General features: G+C 38.0%; 1 protein-coding gene across 4 annotated transcripts in view; it reads left to right on the forward strand.

The window, feature by feature from the left end:
* The window catches only part of LOC101434017 (sulfotransferase 1 family member D1), a 56129-nt gene extending 48744 nt beyond the window's left edge, over window positions 1-7385 (forward strand). For all 4 annotated transcript variants that reach the window (XM_004477554.5, XM_004477552.5, XM_004477553.5 and 1 more), the window contains exons 7-8: window positions 858-1038; window positions 7030-7385. In XM_004477554.5, coding sequence (XP_004477611.2) covers window positions 858-1038; window positions 7030-7142 — 294 coding nt within the window. In that variant the 3' untranslated portion in view covers window positions 7143-7385. The remainder of the gene's footprint in view (window positions 1-857; window positions 1039-7029) is intronic.
* The last annotated feature ends 18067 nt before the right edge of the window (window positions 7386-25452 follow it).

Here is a 25452-nt window from a genome sequence, read left to right on the forward strand (position 1 = left end):
TGTTCTCCTCTTCATTGTTAACCCTTTCTCCTCTCCATTGTTAACTCTTTCTCCTCTCCACTATTTCTTAGGCTGAAAATAGAATTTTATTTTAGTTTCCTTCTCAAACACTAATACCTAAATATATATATATATATTATATATATATGTGTGTGTAGTTGTGAGAGGTAACAGAATAATTTCTGTCTACTATAAAATAATTCCTTTTTCTTAACAAATCAATTTTATTGATGCGTATTAATAAAGCATAAATCTATCCAAAGTGTACAATCAGTGGTATTTGGTATAATCACATCATTGTGCATTCATCATTCAGTCATTATTAGAGCATTTTCATTAATCTAAAAATAATAATAAACCAAAAACTCATTACCTCTCAATCTCTCTATGTTTCCCCTGCTGCACATAGCTGTTATTCTGTTTCCATCCAATTTGTTTTTTTATTTTTCATTATTATTAGCTATAAGAGAATTTTTGATGGGCAACCCATTCTTGACATTAGATTTGCTAAAATAAAGGAGGTCAAGTGATTTTGAAAATTATACCTTAGTATAATAGTAGCTTGCTTTATAATATATCTGTTATTCTTCATGTTAATTCTATATTTGAAGGTCAGTTTGAATAGTAACCCAGTCCTTTTCTTTGCATTTTTAAACAAATTTTAATTTTCCTTCTAGCAGATGCTTACCTGGAATACCTAAGGATAAGTTATGTACATGAGAAAGCAAAAATTTAAAATGCACAAAAATATTAAAATATTAAATTATTTCTTTCATTAATTGGCATAAGTAGAACATTATTAAATGCATTGTCTATTTAATGACTAAATCTACCTGAAATCTTTCTGATTTCTTTAGGATCCAAAGGGTGAACTTCAGAAGTTATTAAAGTTCCTAGAAAAGGAACTGCCAGAAGAAACTGTGGATAAAATCCTCTACCATAGCTCATTCAATGTGATGAAGCAGAACCCTAATGCAAATTATACCACTTTGGCAACCTGTGAGATGGACCATTCTGTGTCTCCCTTCATGAGAAAGGGTGAGGACATTATATAGCAATTTCTGTCCAGCTTCTGATCACGTCATAAAAAGTGTACGTGGGCAGATGAGAGCTGTTTTGTAGGAAATGGAGAAAGATTGTGTGTGCTGGGGAGAGAAAAATGGAAAATAAATAACCTTAGAGGAAACAATCTTTGACAAACTCTACTTTGCTAAAACCTAACACCTAAGGTAAGCCTTCTAATGAGAAATGTTTACTTAGTAACCTGTGCCTTATTAAGTGTCAGCATTGGTATGGAACAAATTGCTACAGGGTTCATCATGGGAACATAGGCTCACACACAACAGAAACTTTTAGGAAATTACACTGTTTTCATTTACACAGAACAATGGGTCCAAAAGAGCAGGGGAAGAGATCCTATAGTGGGCCATCTCCTATAGAGGTCAATTGATCCAGTTAGGGTTGGTGGATGGCAGCTCTGCATGTCTCACTCTACCTCAGAGAAAAGACACAAATATATGCTGCCAAGAGTGGAATAGCTGCATCTTGGGCTGCTATTCCCAGTTTCCAGGTTTAAGGTCTGTCTGGTCATGCCTTTTCATTAGACCCAACATCTCCCCAAGGTTGTGGAATGAAAACAGACTTAAACATTAACACACAATAGAAAAGGAGGTATATGTGTGTGGGGGGGGGGGGGCGGGGGGAGTGGGAGCTAAGAGTAGCCCATAGTGTATATCTGTGACTTCTCCAGCCTTTGGTATTCATGGCTATGTCAAAAAGTGGCCTTCATTGTTCTGAATGAAATAGATCTTCAACTTTAAAACTTATGCTAAGCTAGATAGCTGGCTGAAATGATGCTAGCCAGACTAAAGTAATAAGGAAGAATATCAGCTCCTCGAGGTTGTCACTGTGATTATAATTATTGTATCATTAGCATTAAACTCAATATCTAGCATATTGCACAAAATAGGCCTTTAATAAATATGTATTGGATTGAATTGTATTTATGTGAGAGAGAGAGAGGGAGAAAGAGAGAGAGAGATGCTGTTAGTATATGATTACTCAGCTTTGCAATATAACAAACAGACCCAGAAATTCAGTGGCATAAATCCACATGACTTAGTTTTCATTTAAGGTATATGTTGGTGGATGCTGGCTGATGTGGCTGTTACATGTTTATTCAACTCTTTGTGTCTGTTCAGTTTTGCTTATCTCCCCTTGTCTTATCTCCTCATTTTTTCTCTATTGGAAATCCAGACTGAAATAGCTGCCCATGTGTGGGATATGCCCAATATGGTAGAGAGTAAGAACAAGAGAACTGGTGGAAACTTGCAATGTCTTTTAAAGTTTTTGCTCAGGTGTGGTATATATCAAACATACTCAAATTCCATCACCAAACCATATTAAAAGACAAGCTCAAAGTTAATGAGGCAAAGAAAAATAGACACAATGCATGACAATAGGCAAAAATATAATACCTTAAATTGAAGTGAAAGTGAATAATTACTGATAATGCAATCTAAGACAATTTTAGAGGAACACATTCTAGTGAGAGCTTACAAGTTTCTTAGAGGTTTTTAGACAGTCAAGAAGTATGTCATAGATAAATCTTGCTGAAAACATGAACAAGTATAATTTTCATCTCCCAGGGGACATTTGGCAATGCCTGGAGGCATTCTCAATATTTTTATTGTAGTAATATATATACAACTCAACATTTCCCACTTTAACCACTTTCAAGTATACAATTCAGTGGTATTAATTGCATTTACTATCTTGTGCTACCATCACCAACAACCACTGCCTCCAATTTTTTGTCACCTCAAACAAAAACTCTGCACCCCTTAAGCAATGCTTCCCATTCCTCCCACTTCCAGTCCCTGGTAACCTTGAGACATTTTTGTTGTTATATCTGGAGAAATGTTACTGGCATCTCATGGATAGAGGCTTGCTATTAATACTAAATGCCCTACAAAGCACAGGACAGTCTTTCCTCCCACCAGCAGAGAATTGTCTGATGCAAATTTCAATACTGGAGATATAAATAAATAAAATAAATGACCAAAGTTGAGAAATCCTGAGTCAGACTTACAAAACTATTTTGGTATATTTATTCCTAAAGCTGGTTTCTAAATGTTTCTTATGGATAACTTTGTGAGAAGTTCTGTGAAAATGGCATTAATTTTAAAAATATTTGTTGAAAATGCTTTATCCTATGTCATTCTGTCAAGATTTTTTCATATAGCTAGTATTTTGAAGACTTTGAACAATCCTGTATTAAAGAAATTTGTTTAATTACATTTAACTCAGCATTCTCAATATTACTTAACCTTATATTTTAGTTTTCTAAAAGCTGTTGGGAGCAATATACTAGAAATAGGGTGACTTTTATAATGGCAATTGATTAGGTTAAAAGTTTACAGTTCTGAGACTGAGAAAAATATCCAAATTGAGGCATCAAATGAAGCTCTCTCCTTGAAGTTTGGCTGTTGGATATCTGGACTTCTGCCACATAGCAAGACAAAAGCGTGACTCTGCCTGTATCTGCCATCTCCTCCTGGCTCACTTTCTTTTCTTTTTTTGTCTAATCTTTTTTTTTTTTTTTAATTTTTAAGAAGAAATTTTAGATTACATAAATGTTACATAAAAAATATAGGGTATTCCAGAAGAACAGCAGGATTGTGGCAAGAGTTAGGCGCTCCGAGAGTCAGCTCTTACTACAGGGCAGTTAGTAATCATTCAGAGCTGTTTAAAGCACCTGTTTGGGGGACCCAGGATACAGAAGAGCATCCAGCAACATCCATGGAAGAATGGAAGGAGTAAAACTGCCTATCTTCAGAGACGATTCCTAAGTAGAGTACTCCACACAAAGGCAGATGATGCCCATCCTGCACTGGCAATACAAGCTACACTTCCCAAAAACAGGGAAGGAAGAGATGGTTGGGCACCAACCTGAGCTAGTTATTAGTAAATTCAGCTGGCTAAAGTATAATCCTAAGAATAGCTAAAGTTTGAATGTGTCCAAGTCAGAAAGTGACTGGCAGCTGCCATTTTAACTCCAACCCCAGCATAAGGGAAGCAGAGATGACTGAAAATCACAGTGTTGGTGGAGACTGGCTTCTTTCCATCCAAATCAGATTGCAGCTCTAATCTAAACCCTGGTGCCTCCTATATCAGGGAGGAAGCTGGGGTAAAAAAAAAAAAAAAAAGATTAAATTAAAAAAAAAAAAAAGAAAGTAGACCTGCATTTATTGTGCCTCTCTACCCAGTGGAAAATACAGGCCATGGCCACAGAGGCTGGTGATCATCCTACTCTGGCTGCACAAGCCACCTCAGGAGCTGGAATTGGAAACTTTATTTCCCCAAAACAGGGGAAGAAGAGATGGTTGGGCACTGAGTTTAACTACTGATTAGTAAATTCTGCAGGCTACTAAGAACAGCTAAAGTTTGAACCTGTCCAAGTCAGAAAGAGGCTGGGAGCTGTCATTTTGGCATGAGAGGAAGCTGGGCTGATTGAAAATGACAGTCCTGATAGGACAGGGTTCTTTCCACCCAGATTGCTTCAGCCCCATTTAGGCAGGGAGAAAGCTAGGAGGATCTGCTCTAGGCTCTCCAGGTAACTGTAGGTACATTTGGCTGGCATAGACTTGATAGTCGGAAGTCTACCAGGGCAACTGTGGTCATTTTGGACCTGCACTGCATAGATTGCTGCCCACACATGCAGCTCTGTCCCCTCCCTGGGCAGAGGAGAGAGGGGTGTGAAGCTTCATCAGTCTTTCTGGGCAACTACTATCTAGGCCTGTATAGCTTGGATTATTATGCACAGCTGTGGCTCAGTCTCAACTCCTGGCACAGGAGAAAGGTGAAAGAAGCCTCATTGATCCCTGGGGCAATGTGAGCAGCTTGAGCCTCCACAGCTTATAGCACCAACTACATCCTCAGCTCCTACTGCACAACCAGCAAGGGAGAAAGGGCAAGAAAGCCCTAAACTAAAAGGAGAAACTACCCCCAGAATAAATATATCTACTAAGCCAGATGCCAAGACAAAATTACAATCCATACCAAGAAACAGGAAGATATGGCCCAGGTAAAGAACACGATAAAACTCCAGACAGCATAAAGGAGTTGAGACAACTAATCATAGATGTTTAAACAAACCTCCATAACAAATTCAAGGAGATGGCTAAAGAGACTTAAGATATCAAGAAGATATTGGATGAGCACAAAGAAGAATTTGAAAGCATACATAGAAAAATAGAAGATCTTATGGATATGAGAGGCATAATAAATGCAATAAAAAATACACTTGAATCATATAACAGCAGATTTAAGGAGGCAGAAGAAAGGGTTGGTAAGCTTGAAGAAATGACCTCTGAAAGCAAATATACTAAAGAACTGAAGAAGAAAAGAATGGAAAAAATTGAACAATGTTTCAGTTAACTAAACAACAGCAAGAGACATGCAAACATACGTGTCATGGATGTCCCAGAAAGAGAAGAGAAGGGAAAAGGGGCAAAAGGAATATTTGAATAAATAATGGTATAAAATTTCCCAACTCTATTGGGGGAAAATATACCAAATGTAAGATATGGATTATAGTTAGTAGTAAGATTTTGATGATATTCTTTCATAGATAATTTGTAATAAAGCTCTCAGAACAATGCAAGGTCTTGGTGGTGGGTTGACATATGGGATGTAGGCATGTTTGCTTTATAAATTCACAACTTTCACTATACACTTATTATTTATGTTTGATCTGGTATAAATGATATAAAAATTGGGTTTGGGGAAAAATACACCAAATGTGAGATACTTTGGTTAGTAGTAATATTTTGAGATGCCCTTTCATGATTAGTTAAAAATGTTTCTCAACAGTGCAAGACATTGGTGGTAGGGTGAGGTATGAGAGCCCTGTGTGATGTTATAAATGCTTGTTTTATAATTTCACAACTACTACTATACACTTATTATTTATGTATGTTTATGTATGAGTGAAATACTTCAATAAATTAAAATACATATTTAGGGTATTCCCATATGCCCCACATTCTCCCCCTCCCACACCTTTCCACACCCTTCATTAGTGTGATACATATGTTATAATTGATGAACACATAATTGAAGCATTGCCACCAACTGTGGTGTATAGTTTACATTATAGTTTACGTTCTGTCAGGCATAATTTTGTAGATTATGATGAAATACATAATGACCTGTATCCATCACTGCAGTGTCATGCAGGACAATTCCAATGTCCCCAAAATGCCCCTACATTACACCCTGAGCTCAGCTGTGGATGATCAGGCACATGGCAGGATCTGCTCCTCAATCATCTCTCCTCTGGGCCTCATTGCTTCAGCTTCTCAGTTCCTCTGTTGTTGGCTTTTCTCTCTCCTGATTTCCTTGATTCAACTCCTGGAGGCTTCTCTGTCTTTGCGTCTTTTATTTCTGTGTCTGCAACTTTTTATTACTCCATTACTAAGGGACTAAGTATGAGGATTAAGACCCAACCTGGGCTACAACCTAATGGAGCAATGTAATCAAATGGCCCTTAATTGATCTAATCTAATCAAAGATTTACAATAGGTTCAATTTAAGAACATAATTTTCTGAGGTCCACAAAAGACTCAAACCAGCACACCATAGAACGTTTTTTTTTCATGGCATAAATGATTATCTGACTTTGGAAAATAATAGTTTTCAAATGGCTGAACAGTTCTTGGTATCATTTAACAAAGCTCTGGAAACCAGAGTATTTTGAGACATTGGATTTTCTTCCAGTTACAGTTCTTAAAGCTATTTATTTTTTAATATTTGGTACGGAAAAAAATACATGGGGATTTTTTTAATACTAAGAAAGTCTAGGCACCTGGAAGTGGTAGGAGGTGAGGAAGAGAACTATGGAGTAATTATAACATACCAAAGGTAAATACTTAAAAAAATACAACTCAGGTAATTCCAATTAAAACTGGTCTGAGAAGAGAAATTTAACAATAGTCTCAAATTTGCCTTTTTATTTTTTATTTGCAGGTATTTTGGGCGACTGGAAGAATCAATTCACTGTTGATCAGTATGAGAGATTTGAAGAAGATTATGAAAAGAAAATGAAAGGATCTACCTTGCAGTTTCGATCAGAGATTTGAGAAATACCTGCTCTTTCTCCAACTCCTTTGGCTAAATTAAAAGAAAACAATCCCTCAAAGCATTTAGTGAATGAAAAAGCTGTATGTGAGGTTTCCTTATTTACTTAGATTAGTGGTTCTTAATAGATAGTCAAAGAATTTCAAAATCTACATAGGAAAATTCATTACTGTCTCTGTGATATTAATATCTTTCAAAATGTTTATGGCATACTGAGAAAATAAATCCTGAAATGAAGTTTAAAACACTACAAAGTTAGCTGTTTTATTTATTTATTATTTTTTTAAAATTAATGAAAAATATGTCTGGAACACCAGCCTTACAAAGAAGTTTTTAAGGGAGATTCCAAAATGGATTAGAACCCCAAACCCCCCCACCAGGAGGCATATAATCTCTCTGTTATATGTTTAAAATGATACCAGTGTAATATAAGATCAATTATTTTATTTATACAAAGAGTTCAATGAATTATTGCCTTCGAATGGTTTACTATAGAGTAACTTTTGGATTTGTTAATTATAGTCTCCTACTGTTACAATTTATACATTAGGATCTAAAATAATAACCCCAAAGTAATCAACAATGTTTCCAAAGTATTGTCTGCATATGAATGCATTAGCTACTTTCAAAATAAAAAATCAATCAATGAACAGTTATAATATCAAATTAAACAAAATTTATTAGATACCACCTAAACATAAATGATACACCTTACAAAAAAACAGATAATAAAACATGGATCCTCTATTCAGAGAACTTTAAGTCAGGTTAGGGAGAAAAAGAAAATACAGGGGAATAATTGTGAGGAGAACACAAGAAATAACCACAATACTAATATCTGAGAGTTTTAAGAGTTTGTTATGTACTGAACACTGGGTCACATAATTTACATGGCTTCACTTCAACTATCATTCAGTTTTTAAGGTAGGTATTCTAATTTTTTTTCCAATTTTACTGACAAGTAAATGAACAGAAAGAGTAAGTATGGATACAAAATATTTTCTAATATTCAGTAAAGCGCAGAGAATGAACTTCTTGGTTTCTGAGTCATTTCCTTTTAATAGACTCAGTAATTAGTGGGGTCTCATAGCCTTTTACTAGTTTATTCTCCGGTACTCTTCCTCTTTTTTATCCTCAAATCCCTACCCTTGCATATTAAGCATACCTCATAATTTATATCTCATCCAAATGTGATTACACTTACAAAGATAACTGAAAATCTCCCTTGCTTCCTTGCTATAGAAAACAGTAGTTGTTCTCAAATCTCATTCTTCTCGAATGTTTGATGCTCTGTCTTTAAATCTTTCTCATCATTCGCCATTATAATAAAACCTTCTGTTTATACCCCAATAATACAAACATATCTCTTTCTCTGTAAATCACACACATTTAATATGTACTCTATATATTATTTACCTCTGTGAAATACAGATATAAATTAAAAGGAGGCAAATGTGAAATAAATAACTTAGAATATATTGTACATTAATTGCACAAAATACATTTTCTCTTGCTGAAATATTTTTATAATGATTGTGGAGTGAGTTGCTACAGATGTGTCATGGGAACAGAAGCTTGGGGCACAATAGAAACTTTTGGCAATGACAGCTTTATTACTTATGAAGCACAAAGGGTCCAAAAGAGCAGGGAAAGAAATCTCATTCTGGCCCATTTTTTGGGGCTGCCAAAACTGCTCAGGGCATGGTTGGTGGATGGCAGGTCCTCATGTCACAGAGATTTCCTGCCTTGATTAGCTTTTGGGGCTGCTTATTTCTGGTTTCTGAGTTTAAGGTCTGATTGGGCCTTTTCATAGACCTAACATTTCCCTTGGGATGTGGAATTGAATAGATGGAAACATCTCACATAACAGAAGAGGAGGCATGGTGTAAGTGAGGGCTGGGAGATGGCTACTGAGCATGTGTCCGTGACTTCCCAGTAGTCTACCCCTAGGCCTCTCAACCAGGACTAGCTTACTCCTGTGCATTTCCATGCACAAAATAAGAACACCAGGAAGGGGCTGTGGCTCAATCAATTGGGCTCCCATCTACCATGTGGGAAGCCCTGGGTTCACGTCCCGGGGCCTCCTTGTGAAGGCAGGCTCGCCTGCACACCGTGGAGTGCCAACTCAGCAAGGTGACACAACAAAACGGGAGACAAGTAAAAAAAACAACACAGAAGAGCGCACAGTGAATGGACACAGAGCAAACAATAAGCAAGCTGCAAGGGGGGGAGGATATATAAAAATAAATACAGACACACAGAAGAATGCACAGCGAATAGACAGAGAGCAGACAGCAAGCAAACTGCAAAGGTGGGAGAGGAATAAAACAACTGCAAAAATAAGAACACCTTCTACCTGAGACATGAAGGCAGAGATGGGTCGGGTCTGCTAGCCCTTGTCTCTCAACAGTGTTGACAGTAAAGGTTTGGGACACCGGCAGCTGTAGCACATTAGGAGGGCTTCACCTCTGTATACCATTACTCTGAGTAGGGTGATCAGGCTTGTCTGAAGTAATGACCATATCCATGTTCTCTTATTCCCTCCCCCAGCCAAGAGACCTGAAGAGGTCCCATATAGAATTTGTACACTTTGAAGGCAGTAGGCTTACCATTGGATTTAGTCACCTTCTATTCCACCTCCCCTGGGCTATTAAGGCATGTGTAACAGAAGGTGTTAGCAATTGCACATTTGTCTCCTTGTTGGACTAGGAAGAAATGAAAGGCAATGCAGTTATCAGCTACTACTCTGGTTAGAGGTCTAATGTTTTTGCTGAGCCTAGAGGGCTCATGCTGTGAACTCAGCAATGTCAGCCATGGTAGCTGACAGAGGGCATATCATGTGTTCATTGGTGAATAAATTGGAAAGATGACTGAGCTATTTTCCAGTTTCATAACCCAACAAGTTGTCCAGAGATGTGGAAAAGAAAGGTCACAGGGCATCAATGAAGGACTTGCTGGTGTTAGTTCAAATGTGAGTCAGGGAAGATCCACTCCTTGAGTGTCAGTCTGGACTCTAGAAAGAGGAGAGAAATTGTGAGGGATCAGATCGCAAATCCAGCTGTCAATCAGCTTCCCTGCCTACCACGATGGTCCAGTCTTCTGAATAAAGGTGTTTTCTTTCTAGATTGCTGCAGAGTTTAAATCTGTAGAAAACAGGAGAGAAGAGAGCAGTAAACAGTCCTGACAGGGTGGTCACACAACTACTTCCTATGGGAGACACTTCTCTCAGCCTATTTGCAGTAACTTGTTTTTTATTTCTAAACCCACCCAGACTGTCTGTCCCTCTCCCTGGGCTATAATTCCACTTCTTTCTCTTTGATCTAAGTCTCTTACCCATATTCCACCCCTTCCTGATAGATGAAAGTTGTCAAGACTCCTTGAAGGTGTTCCATAACTGTTCCCCAAAGGGGCAGGGGCCCCAACCAGGAGTGATCATCACTCATTAACCTCCAGTATACGTGTGTCAGTTCCCATGGGTGTGGCACATCTAGGCTTGCTCCCACCATCCCATCCCTCCACCTGGTGGTCTTAACCCCCCACCATTCTGGGAATCATGTGGAGGGTATAATGGGATAAAAAATGAGATGATCCCTGAAAATGGGTGGAAAGGAGAATCCCGAGTGGGGTTTCCTTGGACCCCTTTTGAGGTCAATCTTCACTTGATTGGTGTAAGAACAGATGAAAGCCTGCATTTCTCCCCTACTCTTGTCCACTCCCTGGCATAGGCAGCAGGATAAGTTCATCTTTCCCTTATATAGATCTGCTAAAGCCAGCTTTTAGAGAGAGGGCCCAAGGAAGGTGGACAGTCTATCCAGTAAGACAGTTGTCATGGTGTAGATGATGAAGCTCCTTTTCAGGAGGCCATTAAAGTTCTCCATAATCCCAGAGGAAGGGGTGACAGGTGATGATCCCGTGGGTCCTAGAGCCCACCAGGACCACCATGATGGCCACTCTACTAGCATTGGAGACCCTCCCCCAAGTGGGCAGGATTTAATAAACCTGTTCAATTTTGTTTCTCAGGGGAAATCCTGAGGCGAGGAGCAAAATCAGCTTGCTGCCCCATTCAGGGAGACCTTTCTAGTAAAATCATTAATATTCCTCTGGCACATGGGAATTCCCTCTGGCAGGGTTGGAGTATCCGTGTGCCAACATCCAGCTGTTGCAGAGTGACCACAGCTTCCTCTTCATTACTCCAAGGCTTAGTTGGAATTCCCAGATGTCATCCAGAGTGGTTTATGCTCCTCTGACTCCCTTTAGAACCAAGTTAAACAAAGGTTGTGACCATGCATCATCTGACTGTGACTCAGCACTGGTGTCAGCTACCACTCCCTCTCCACCCATAGTTTCCTACTTTCTTAGCTCTAAATGATTGAGAGTCTGTTGGAGGATGGGTTTGGAAGTGAGGTAGCTGGGGTTTTTCCACTCAGCCTGGTTGATCAGAGTGGTTGCCACACCCTCATTATAAAGTTGGCACAGCCATGGGAAGATCACAGTAAGCCCGATCTTCTGGCTTCTACCCATATCTATCATTCTGACCCCATATCTCCTTTTCTGTAAAACCTCACACTTTTGTTTTCACATCTATTTCCCCATCTTCAGTTCTAATAATCGCCTGAATAACGACTGGCTTTTCTTTCCTTTTTTTTTTAAAGATTTATTAATTTATTTAATTCCCCCCCCCCTCCTCCCGGTTGTCTGTTCTGTGTCTATTTGCTGCGTCTTGTTTCTTTGTCTGCTTCTGTTGTCGTCAGAGGCACGGGAAGTGTGGGCAGCGCCTTTCCTGGGCAGGCTGCACTTTCATTCGCCCTGGGCGGCTCTCCTTATGGGTGCATTCCTTGCGCGTGGAGCTCCCCTACGGGGGGGACACGCCTGCGTAGGGCGGCACTCCTTGCACACATCAGCACTGCACATGAGCCAGCTCTACATGGGTCAAGGAGTCCAAGGGTTTGAACCGCGGACCTCCCATGTGGTAGACGGACGCCCTAACCACTGGGCAAGTCCGTTTCCCAACGACTGGATTTTCATTAACCTCAAAATCAATCTGGGTGGCCTGAGTTTGGATATGACTGATTCCAGAATGAGAGGGGATATAAAAAAGCCATGAGCAAAAAGTGTATGCTGGGTAGTGGAAGCCCTAACTTCATTGATCTCAGCACGGACATAACTGGCATTCATGGAGGAATTCCAAAGTCCTGTTTATCACTACCTACCCCTCAGAGAGAGGAGCAGCATGCCCAGGTCCCCCCGCCATGGGCTGGTGCCTCTACCCAGGCTGGCAGTATAAGGTGACACCTCAGTTTAGCCATAAAGCCCCGAGTGCTCTGTTTACCAGGGCATTCCTGTACAAAAGGAATGCATTAAAAAGAATAGCCAAAAAACCATCACAATCCATATTTCCTTGTGCATCCCACGTGCTGCACCAAAATCTGTGGAACAAGTTGCTACATGGTACATTGTGGGAGCATAGGCCTAGGGCACAATAGAAACCTTCAGCAATCTACTGCTTTATTTCTTATTCAGCACAAAGGGTTCAAAAGAGCAGGGAAAGAACTCCCTTCATGGTTGGTCTCTCAGAATAGCCAAAACTGGTTGGGTCAGGGATGGTAGATGACACCTTTGCACACCCCAGTTTGCATCAGAGAAGATAGGCAAATCTATGCTGTTTATCCACCCTGAGAGGAGAGGGTCCTGCCACTGAGAATCCCTAACTAGATTAGTTTTGGGGTCTGTTTGTTTTTGGTTTCAGGTTTCAGGTTTCAGGTCTAGTTGGGCCTTTTCAATTCACTTAGCATCTCCCCCAGGTTGTGGAATGAAAGCAAACTGAAATATCATTAAACAATAGAAAAGGAGGCAGGGGCAGGTAAGGACTGGGAGATGGCAGTACCATGTATGTCTGTGACTTCCTCAGCAGTAATAAATTAGAATAAGAAAAGTATTATTGGAATTATTTCATGATTTTTAAAAATCTTGGTTTAATACTTTGATACAGAAAACTGGTTCTAAGTTCAGATTACTTTAGATCCTGTTTTCAGTCTTTGGTTATAAGAGATAAATAGTATTTGTCATTAAAAAATCACATGTCTAAATAGACATGCAAATTTTATCAATCTCACTAAATCATGTGCTCATTTTTCAACAATATTTGTCAATTTGCAATAATTGAAATTTGGTAATAAATTTCTATCTTCATGCAACATGTCATGTTATGGGTTTTTATGTCTTTAACATGTTGTATTTTTGTTTTTAACGAATAAGTTAAAAACACACTGAAACTCTGGAAAAATTAAATATGTTAGAAATTCTATTTCTCAATCTATTTAAGTGTGTTGATATATGAGTTTTCCTATAGGACACATTGGCATTATTTTCAGCAACAAAATCTTGTAATCATATGTGGACATTTGAAGCTATATGTACCACCAAAAACCATGTTCTTAAATTTAATTGATTCCTGTGCATGTGGACCCATTATAAGTAGAATCTTTTGATGAGGTTACTTCAGTTAAGGTGTGACCCACCTCATTCAGGATGGGTCTTAATCCTCCTATTGGAGTCCTTTTTAAACCAAAGGAATACAGAATAAGAGATAGAGAAAGCCATGTATGCCAGAAGCTGAAATCAACAAAACCCAGAAGAGAAAGGAGAGAACAGTAGCTGCCACCATGCCAAGGCAGCCAGTCTTTGGGAAGAAAGGGTTACCTTGATGATGCCTTGTTTTGGACATCTTTGTGGCCTCAAAACTGTAGGCTAATAAATTCTTATTGTCTAAGCAGAACCATTTCATTGTACTTGCTTTGAGCAGCCTAGGAAACTAAAACACCAAATTTAGAAAATTTTCTAAAATTTTCTAAATGCCCTCTCTTTAGGTCTTTTTTTTTACTTATTTCATTTCAGCAAGACCTTATTTCTCACCCATTGTTAACACATCACATTTCTCTGATACCATATAACTGATAGCCACTTTTTGCCAAAGAAAGTCAACAATTTAAATTTATTTAAAGAACAAAAAAATAACAATTTTTAAAAATTCATGTAAGTACTTTTCCATGAGATAATGGGAAAACATTTGTGTGTTTAAAGGAATTCGATAATTGGTATAGCATTTCCTATTGTTTAAATAAAAACAAAATTCACAATAATGTCTCTATAAAAGTAGTTACATACATAATATCTTATTATCTGCAAAACTATAATCCATTTCAATACACTGAAAATAAAAACCACTATTGAAAATGCCACTGTCAACCCATCTAACTTCCTACTTCCCTCTTGCCTTATAATGTTTGAGATAATTCTATATATGATTCATGGTCATTTGGCATAGGGAACAACTGAGTATGCCAGAGTGTGGCAGCTTGAAATTATTTTATTAATTGCAAAAAATTCATAAAATTTATGAATAAATTATGATAAATTATCTTTATAAACTAATCTATTCCTCTGTGGTACCTTTAATTGCATTAAATTCAGTTGAGAGGCCTTTAATTAGAATACTTGATAAGATTGACTCAGGGATTTTGATTACACTATGTTAGTGAGCATGACTCAGGTTCAATCTCCACCCTCTTGCTGAGTCTTATGCAAATAGAAACACAGAGAGATTCACTCAGACAGGCACAGGAAAAGGAAGCCACCATGTTTGATCCTGCCATGTAAGAGAGAGGACTAAAGGATCCCTTGAGCATGAAGCCCCGAGAGGCTAACCTACAGAGCTGTTCAAGAGGAAACTGAGCCCAGAGGGGACTGCAGAGATTGGCAGCCATCTTGCTTCACCATGTGGCAACACACCAGGATCAACAGTAGCTGACTTCAGTGAGAAAACATCTCTGCTGTTGCCTTAATTTGGACTTTTCATGACTTTGGAACCATAGGTTTTACCCTATATAAATGTCCTTTATAAAAGCTGTAGCAGTTTGATATAATTGATGAATTTCAAAAAGAAATATTGGATTATGCTTGTAATCTTATCTGTACCTCGGCATGATTGAGTTATGATTAGGGTGTTGACTTCCTGCCCTTTGGTGGGTGGGAACTCACAGATAAAAAGCATGGCAAAGGACAGAATTGAGGGTTTCTAATGTTGAAGTGTTGGTGTTGGAGTTTGATGCTGAAAACTTAAGCTGGACCTTCAGGAAGTAAGCTCTCAGAGGAAAGAGAAGCCAGCCCCAGGAAGGATCCCAGAGAAAAGCAAGCCCCATAGGGACGTAGGAACCCAGGAAGCCTGAACCCTCACAGACATTGCCAGCCATCTTGCTCCAAATAGACTTTGGTGAGGGAGGTAACTTATGCTTTAAGGCCTGGTATCTGTAAACTCCTACCCCAAATAAATACTCTTTATAAAAAACAACCAATTTCTGGTATTTTGCATCAGCACTCCTTTAGATGACTAATACAAAAGCCAACACATTTCTAGTACTTTGCATCAGCAGCTATTTGGCAAACTAGTATAGAGTGAATCTGCAAATTGGATAGAAGTTCAATTTCTTTCCCATTTTTCTAATTAATTGTAGTTATATATAATCAATGCATATGCATACATGTGTATGTGAATACATGTATATCTACATCTATATACATTAGAATAAATTATTATTTTTTCTTTAACTATATTATATTAACTTAGATGCTCCTTAGAGTACATGCATGCATGCCACCTTGGAGACCACTCCTATAAGTCACAGCTAAATAATCCTTTACTTGTTCTCTGCCTTTGCTACAGTCATCAACTAGAATCCCCAAGTTATTTACCATCAATATAACATTATTCTTAGAGTCTCCATGTTAAATCAACTGTCAGGGACTAAGCATTTCCCATAGGTCTATTTCAGTCTTTCATGCTCTTAGAACCCAGGTTTCTGAGGAATGTTGTTGCTTCCAGCATTTAGGTCACCGCTTAGCCAAAGATTAAACCTAATTAAACTCATCAAGTCAATCAGGTGATATTTTATATCTAAACACATCATGACTTTGAAGTAGGCAATTTAATCAGTTCATATGTCAGAATATCTCATTTTTTCTTTGGTCAGTTAAGAGACATCAAATTTAAAAAGGCTGACATTGCTGATTCTCTAGTGCCTAAAGGTAGGAAAGTTAGGGTGAATTGATCATTTCTATTCTTCATATCACACATTCATATATTGTGAAATTACTGAGGTTAGTGATATCTGCTCAAAATATTCCCAGCAATTACCATTCTCTCTAGCCTTTTGTCCCCAATATTAAGTCAGATTTAGATCACCTCTATCAGGATCTCCATGTATAATACTTTGTCTTTCCATCAGACCTCTTCACTTCTATACCTGGCTTCTGGCCCACATCAGAATGCTCTTGCTACAACATTGCTCTTCTGGAAATAACCATTCTTAGTCAAGGTATACAGTCTCCTACCCAAGATTCACTGTTCAGCAATAAAAAGAAACAAACTATTGATACACACATCAACTAGGATGAATCTCAAGGGAATTATACTGAATGAAAACAAAACAAAACAAAACAAATACCATAAGGTAAAATACTACTTGATTCTGTTTATATAGCATTCTTGAAATGACAAAATTACTTCAATGGAGAACTGAGTAGTGGTTGTCAGGGTTTAAGGAAGAGACTAGAGGGAAAATGGGTATAGATATAAAAGAGCAACATGAGAGATCCTGTGGTACTAGAAATATTACATAGCGTGATTATATCAACGTCAACATCCTAGTTTTGATATTGTGCTATAATTTTACAAGATGTTGCCATTGAGAGAAATTGGATAAAGGGCATATGGGATCTTTTTCTTACAACTGAGTGTAAATCTACAATTATCTCAAAATAAAAAGTTCAATTACAATAAGAACAGTTTTAAGCAAAGAGTGATGCCTACAGCCTGAAATAAAATCTAATAAGAGAAAATTAATGGTGCAATTTAACAGTGTTCTTGTGGGAAGACTGTAGAGTAGGAAGATCCAGGAATGAATCCCTCTACCAAAAGCAAGTATTGAACAGGCAGGAACTGTCTGAATAAGTTATTTTGAAACTGCAGAGTTTAGTGGAATACTGTGAAGCATCCAGGGAGGAGCAGGAGGAAGAGGCTGGTAAATTGTGGTAAATACCTGTGAGTTCTATCCTCTGCAGTGGCTACAACCCTCCTCTCCCTCAGTCTTATGGTGACTAGGGTCTGGAGCTTAGGCTTCCGGCACAGCTTGTTGGTGCCAGGGTGCAACACAAACACCTAGTCTTCCAAACTCCGGCGTGCAGTTCTGATCTCTAATCACAGCTTTTGATTAGCTACTTCAGATCACGGAGAGCTGGCTCTGAGGGCAGCTATTGTTCCAATCACCCTTGGGCAAAGGCAGAAGAAGAATCTTAAAAAAGAGTAATTTTCCTCAAAATAATGGTAAAATGTTAAAAGTCTACAAAAACTGAGCAAGTGCTGAATCAAGAAAATGTTCCTTCAGAAGTCATAAGAAGAGCCCGTGGAACACTTGCTTGCTTTTCCCTAACTCCTTCCACAATACAGGGAGGAGCCAGCTGGAGCTCCTAGTGTGAGTCCCTGACCCCATTCCTGATGAAGCAGAGTGGCTCCTGTGTGCATAATGGGATGCATGTATGTCAATGCCAACCTATTGGGTGGAAGTCTGAGGGACTGAGCCTGGGAACTTATCTCAGGCAGTCCTCCTCTAGTTTGTTCTGAGGGCAGTGAAGCAATTAACAGATAGCTAGGAGAGTAGAGGAAGAAAAAATTAAGTCAAAGAGGCCTGGGAAATAGGACTACCTGCATTAAGTCAGAGAAGAGAGCACCCAGGAGGCATGATCCAGTTGTCAGTGAGGCATAATCCAGGTTGTCTCTTCCCTCTTCCTGGGGCAAAAACTGAAAACTGAAATCAGAAACATACAGGGAAAGAGAATTGCCAGTTTTACCCTGTCATGTGAAAGAGGACTCTAAGATCAGCTACCACTGAGAGACAGGCTTAGAAGATGAGAGGAAGGCTGAGAGAAACCCTGAGGGGCTGAGAGAGAGATGGAAGACTGGAGGCTGGAATCAGGGGAGCACAAAGGAACAGAAAGAGACCTGCCAAGAGGTTAGGATAAAGAGGCTGCTCAAAACTATAGAGACAAACCCTGCCATGTCTTGATCACCCACAGCTGAGTTCTGGGAGAACGCAACCTGGAGGAGAAAGCAGAGACCCAGATGGGAAGCTGCCATTTTGCTTTGCCACATGGCCAGAGTCCAGGATCTGACTAGGAGCTGACCTTTGGTGAGAAAGCATTTCTGATGATGCCTTGATTTGAAATTTTTCACAGCTTCAAAACTGTAAGCTTTACTATTATAAGTTCCCATTATAAAAGCCAACACATTTCTGGTATATTTGCATCAGCAGTCTTTGGCAAACTAAAACAACATCATTAGCCTTTAGGGAAATGCAACTCAAAATCAAATTGAGAAACCGTTTCACACCTACTAGAATGGCTACTATGAAAAAAAAATCACCAAATATTAGAAGTGTTGGAGAGGATGTGGAGGCGTAAAAGTACTCATTTGTTGGTGGTGGGAACATAAAATTGTGCAGCCACTGTGGAAGACAGTTTAGTGGTTACTCAGAAAACTAAATATAGAATTAACACATGACCTGGCAATCCCACTACTAGGCCCCCAAAGAATTGAAAGCAGGGACTCAAACAGATATTTGCACACTGATGTTCATAGTGGCTTTTTTCACAGTTGCCAAAAATGGAAACAATAAACTATCCATCAAACAATGAATGGAAAAATAAAATGTAGTACATGCATTTGTGTTGGTTTGAGTCTTATATGTACCCCAGAAAACCCTCTTCTTAAAGCAAACCCACTCCTGGGCCTGTAAACCCATAGTAGATGGGACCTTTTGATTAGATTCAGCTAAGAGGCCTTTTGATTAGATTACTTTTAATTAGATCACTTCAGTTATTGGCCTTTGATTAGATTGCAGGATCCAGTATGGGTCTTAATCTTCATACTGGAGTCTTTCATAAACAGAGGACTAAAAAGTCAAAGACAGAAAAGGAAATCACAGAGCTAGAGAGAAGGAATCCAGGAACTTAGAGGTGAACTCAGGGGAGAGAAAAGCCATAGATGGAGCAGCCTGAAGCAGAAGTAGTAAAGATGCCCTGATAAGAGGAGAGAGATGAGCAGACTGGCACTGTGCCCTGCCATGCCCTTGATTGTCCACAGTGTGAGCTCTGGGAGAAATTGAGTTGGAGAAAAAAGGCAGAGACCAAGTGGCAGAAATCTGGGATCACCAGCAGCTGACCTTCAGTGGAACAGTACCTCTGATGATGCCTTGATTTGGACATTTTCACAGCCTTAGAACTGTAAGCTTTTGGTTTTTTTAAAGGCTATTTTCTCCTTTATTCCAAAAAGTAAATATTTCACTTTTGAGTTGACATACTTCAAATCACATTAAGCACAGAGAACAAATACAGTCCCTTTAGAAATTGTGAACACAGGTAGGGAAGAATCCCATCGTAAAAGCCAAACCATTTCTGATATATTGCATTGGAAGCCTTTAGCAAAATAAACAGCTTACAATGGAATTTTATTCAGTCATAAAGAGGTATGAAGTTTATTTACAGGCATTAACATGGGTGAACCTTGAAGACATCATGTTGAAAGACATAAGCCAGGTGCAAAAGAACACATATTATACGGGCTGGCCGGACACAAGACTTATTTGGTTCTGGGCCTTGGGGATACCAAGAAGAATGGGGCCTTCTCTTCCAAGGCTAGCAGTCCTGTAAGACAGTTTTTACAAAATTTAAGTACAAATATATTAGAAAGAAAGAAAAAGAATAGCAGCTATGTACTGTAGGGGAAGCAGGGAAGCATAGAAAGATTAAGGGGTGATGTGTTTTGTTTGTTTCTTTGTTTTTTGTTTATTATTACTATTGGAATGCCAAGAGTACTCTAAGAATGGTTAAAGTGATGAATGCACAAATATGTGACTATACTGAATACCATTTAATGTATACTTTGGATGGATTTATGCTTTATTAATATGTATCAATAAAATTGATTTGTTAAAAAAATCAATGTAAAAATGTTCTCAAACTGCTAGTTATCTTGACTAAGCAAATATTTGGGCAGAGGGAAATAAAGGGTTGATGGTGGAATTGAAAGAGTTTACATATGGGAAATATTTTACCTAGTCATAGAAGAAAGATAGTCATTTTTTGCCTAACAGGGAAGAGTGAAGAGAATCCCATGCTGAGAGAACAGCAAAGCACAAAATAGAGAGATGAAAAATATGGATGTGTTTTGAAAGTGGCAAGAAATTAGTGTCAAAAGATGGAGGACCATTTAAAAATTTTAAGGAGAAAAATATGAACAAAAGTAACTTAATTGGTTGATTCAGAACATTTTCTCTTATGACTTTAGGCAATTTTATCTTCATCTGTGTTCAAATGAATCCACCTGTGAAGAATGTTCCTGATCTGCATGGCAGAAATCCTTCCATATCCATTCTGGCCTTTTGTTGCCCAGTCATGGAAATTCCATTCCTCTAGCCTAAACCCAGCATAATAGATAATAGGGCTTGAACGTAGGATGTGGACACTGAGAAAATAACAATCCATGCAACTAAGAATTCTCTTATCATCTAAGAAATTCATACATTTTGTAGTAATGAAGCTAATAATACAGTTACCCCCTCAAAACCCCAAAGATTTCCTAAATTGTGGCAGGCAGATTGCACTTAGTAAAGGCCTGATTACAAAAAAGGATCTTGATATTTTCCAATTTCTCTAAATTCTGGCTCAATTTTCCATAAAATTAAACCATTGGTCATGTGGCTCCTCCATGACTGGCAAGTGCAATGTCTGTTCAACTTTATCCAAACTCTGAACTACTTGATTCTTTTAGAACTATTGGCAAATCAAGCATTCTTTATTTATTGCTTAACTCCAATGTCCTGAATGTTCTACATCCTTAGGTGACACAGAAAGTTCCTCAGGTCAAATAATTCATGGAGTCAACACTCCTGTCTACTTGCTTTTACCTTGCTTGAACCTACCTTTAAATAGTTTTTATTGTCCCTAATTATTTTCTTTTTGTTAAAGGTACCACTTATTGAATTAGGGTGTGGCTCATTGTATTTGTCAGCCAAAGGGGTGCTGATGCAAAGTACCAGAAATCTGTTGGCTTTTAGAAAGGGATATTTACCTGGAGTAAAAGCTTACAGTTACAAGGTCCTAAAGAGTCCAACTCAAGATACCATAAGAGGTTTTTTCCTCACCAAAGTCTGTTGCAATGTATGGAAGCCAGATGGTTGCCAGTCTCTGCGAGGGTTCAGCCATCCTCTTCCTCTTAAAGCTCTGTGGGCCCAGCTTCTTCCTTCCTCAGCTGTAGGCCAGCATAGGGCTCGTCTCTCAGGACTCCTCAGCTGCTCTGGTCTCTTTACAAGGTCAGCTTCTAGGTGAATGACTCAACTCTCCCTGTGGCCCCAGGATCAAAGCTAACGAAGTTCTCTCTTCTTCTTCTTTATCTTCTTCTGTGTGTTCTTCAGTGAGTGTCCGTTTCTATAGTCCACCAAGGGAGCAGGGACTTAAACAGTTATACCCTGATGTGGCTGAATCAAAGTCCTAATCTTAATATTATTTAATCAAAGACATCTCTACATCTAATACAATCAAAGGGGATCGTGCCCAGAGGAACAGACCATATTTCAAAACATAATCTCTTTTTGGATTTCATAAATAATCTCAAACTGCCACACCCATTTTTGGCTTTTATAGCTAATTCTGACACAAAGCTTTGCCTCTTAGAATTTGGATATAAATGTATACCAGATTATTCTTGTCCTACCAAAACCATAATGACTACTTGACCTCTCTTTGCCACAGGACTACCTTACTATTATCTTGTCCATTCAGCCAGGCCTCACCTTTATCTGGGCCTGTTTGTGGCTCTTTTCTGTGAATTGTTTCCACTCCATAATATAAACTGGCCACTCCACATGGTATTATTGCATTAGGGACTGGTGACTGTGTATCATACACTGCTCTAGGTTCCCTGAGGGATTAAAAAATAAAGAGCTACTATTAAGGAAGAATGATAAAAACATAGGCACAAAATATAACATAATAATACATAGTATAAGTTAAAAGTAAGAAACAAGGATAATGTTTCTATTAGTATCATATGAAGAGACTAGTGAAGGTTTTATATGGAAGAGTATCAGTTGTCTAGTAAATATTCTCTACACGGTAAAATACTCTGTTTATCATTGGAAATGACACTTGTTTAGATAAGAACAGAAATAATCTTTACTGCTAGCACTTCCAGGCTCTTCACATCCTAAATACCCTCAGGAAAGGAGTATGTATTTGAAGAATCACTAGTTTTCAGTGATATCTCCCAGAGATATGAAAATAATGTTTTTTTAGGATGAAGGCCTCTAATCTTACAGATGGAATTTTCAAGCAGAGGTGGTGATTCCTATATCCTTCTGGTATCTTGAGGTTTCCTGGGACCAAGTCAGAGTACTTTCTTCTTGTGTTCAGAGTCTGACTAATCTTTGTACTGACTTTTAGAGGAGCTTTGGGGTAGTTATCCAAGAAGATGATATTTTACATGTAGGCCTAATATTTACCCATGGTTCATTTCCACATTTCTTTGGAAAAAAACAATGAGGGGGAGGGGAACATTCATTAAATATATGTATGTATATGTATGTATTTATATATATATATATGAATCTATAATTTAACAACTTGACAGACTATTTTAACATTCTACAACTTTTTCTGACAGTTATCTTTCTTCATCTTTTACAAACTTTTACTTACCAAGTTCTTCCATTACTTAAGAAAAGGAGTCCCTCTTTGGAAGAAGGAAAAAGGCTATTCTTACAGAATCAATTTTGCACCCAAGTCCACTAAATCCAAATCATTTTCTTCCTTTTTTTTTTTTTTTTTTGATCAATGGGAAAGAGATAGTACTATTGTCTCAGTCATTACCTAGCATTTATCTTCCATGTTGCTGTATTGTCTATTTTGTGTTTATATGTCTCATTGCATACTCAGGGAATGCAATGACAAAGCATCACAAAGAGCTATCTAATGAAACTCCTTTCTTATATTTTTCCCTTTTCCTGTCTTCTTTTATATTGATAAAAATTTACATTTCTTTTTATTTCCTTTTTAAATTTGGAAGACATTAGTATTTCTATGCTTTTATTCTGACCCTAAAAGCATTTAGCATCTATTTAAATATTAGTTATTTTTATTTTACCAATGTTAAAAGTAAATTAATATTTCTCTTACACTCCAAAACAAGGCAAAGGACCGAACATGATTTAAGTATCATTCTACTTTCCTCTTTCCTATTTTCCATACCATTATGTAGATTTTTGCTCTTTAATACAAACATATTTTTCATTATTATTAATATTGTAGTAAACATTATCACATTTTAGTCATATTTTTAGTACTATTGCTTCTTACAGTTTTCTCATCTCTACTGGGTTCACTTTTTTTTTTTGCAAAAAATGTGCAATAATTTAAATTAAAAGTCAGGGATGACTATCTTTAGTTTCTGTATATCTGTAAAAGCTTTTTTCTTCTACAACCTTGAGTTGTTTGGCTTAGTGTAAAAATCTTCTGCTAATCATCACTTTCTTTGGTACTTTGAAGATATTACTCCATTGTTTTATGGCTTCTACTTCTCTTGATGAGAAGTCTGATACCAGCCTGATTGTTGTTATTTTGATAGTAATTTGTTGGCTTTCTGTGTTAGTTTTTCATATTTTCTTGCATTCTAATACAGCACAATGATGCCCCTAATGTTGCCTTTGGAGTCAACTTGAAAGAATGAGTGTGCTCATTTTTGGTGCTCTCTAGGATAAGCCTTAAGCAAGACCAGGAGGTAGATATCTGTTGTTTCTCTTCCCTGATATTCTCATGATACTCTCTGGTTGACACTGATTCTTCACCATTTATCTTTCCCACAATGCCTGGCTTATATATTCTTAGAGTTCTGTTCCCCATCAATACTCATCTGATCTATGTTCCCTCTTATGGTAAGAGTGTGGGAATGGGGATAGCTATTTTGATACATTTATCTACCCAATGCATTGCTGAGACAAATACTTTTAACATGTTTTCAGCATATTTTCTGGCAACACGTCCTTCACCCAGAGTGTGTGAAAGTGAGTAATCCAATTGATAACAGGTTTTTCTTTTAGAAAATCTATAATTAGATGTGGTATGAAGATGGGGTTCTGTGTTCCCAGCCTTATGTCTTTCAGCCCAGGTTCACACAGCATTGTCTACCTACTTTAAAGCTGGACTATATCTGCTTTACAAGATGGAATAGATCTGCCCTGTTCTGGGGAAGGCTTCTCTTTGGAAAGCAGTGGTTCTCAATGGCATTTCTGGAAAAAAAATTATTTGTGGAGTGGGGTGTTTGTGTCCTCTAAAGTAGTTGTAACTAAACCTTCATGTGAGAGTTTGAATTTTGGTGAAGCCACAAAAAGATTATGTTCTTAAATTAATATATTCCGGTTGGTGTTGAAACCTTTAATTGCAATAGATTCACCTCAGAACACTTGATTATATTGTCTTTGATTGGCCTATACCAGTTATGTGTGACTCAGGTTGAGTCTCTGCCCTCTAGCTGGGGCTTATATAAATGGAGACACAGAGACACACAGAGAAAGGAATCCATCATTTTTTATCCTGACATGTGAGAGAGGACTCCAGGTTTGCCTACAACAGCAGAAAGGCAGAGTAGCCCCAAGAGACTGAGAAAAGAGTTCTGGAAAAAGGCAAGACCTTTGTCAGGTTGCCACAGCTGAGCTCCAGAAGATGATAGATTCTGGAGAGGAACCTAGGGACCTGGACAGCCATTAGCAACCATTGTGCTTCACCACGTGGCAGGACCCTGAGAAAGCATCTCTACAGATGTCTTGATTTGGATGATTCATAACCTTGGAACTATAAGCCTTTACCCCAAATAAATCCCCTTTGTAAAAGCCAACACATTTCTGGTTCTTTGCATTGGCAGACTTTTGGCAAACTAAGACACTTTATCATATATTAAATATAAATATATTAAATATATATTTTATTTATTCTTTAAATTTGCATGTAGCCAAGTTTTGCTGTCTATGATTTTCATTATAGGAGAGTACAGTATTATAAATAATATTGGTTCTAAAACATGATAATTTTGTCCAAAAGGGTTGAGAACTATCAAAATAAGAGTCCAATAATGAAAACATGATTTTCATTGCCTAATTAAGATGTTTTATTTCAGGTCTTTTCCATTTTTGGCAACATGTTTAAGAATCTGTT

Source organism: Dasypus novemcinctus, chromosome 1, assembly GCF_030445035.2.
Source record: "Dasypus novemcinctus isolate mDasNov1 chromosome 1, mDasNov1.1.hap2, whole genome shotgun sequence".
Lineage (NCBI taxonomy): Eukaryota > Metazoa > Chordata > Mammalia > Cingulata > Dasypodidae > Dasypus > Dasypus novemcinctus.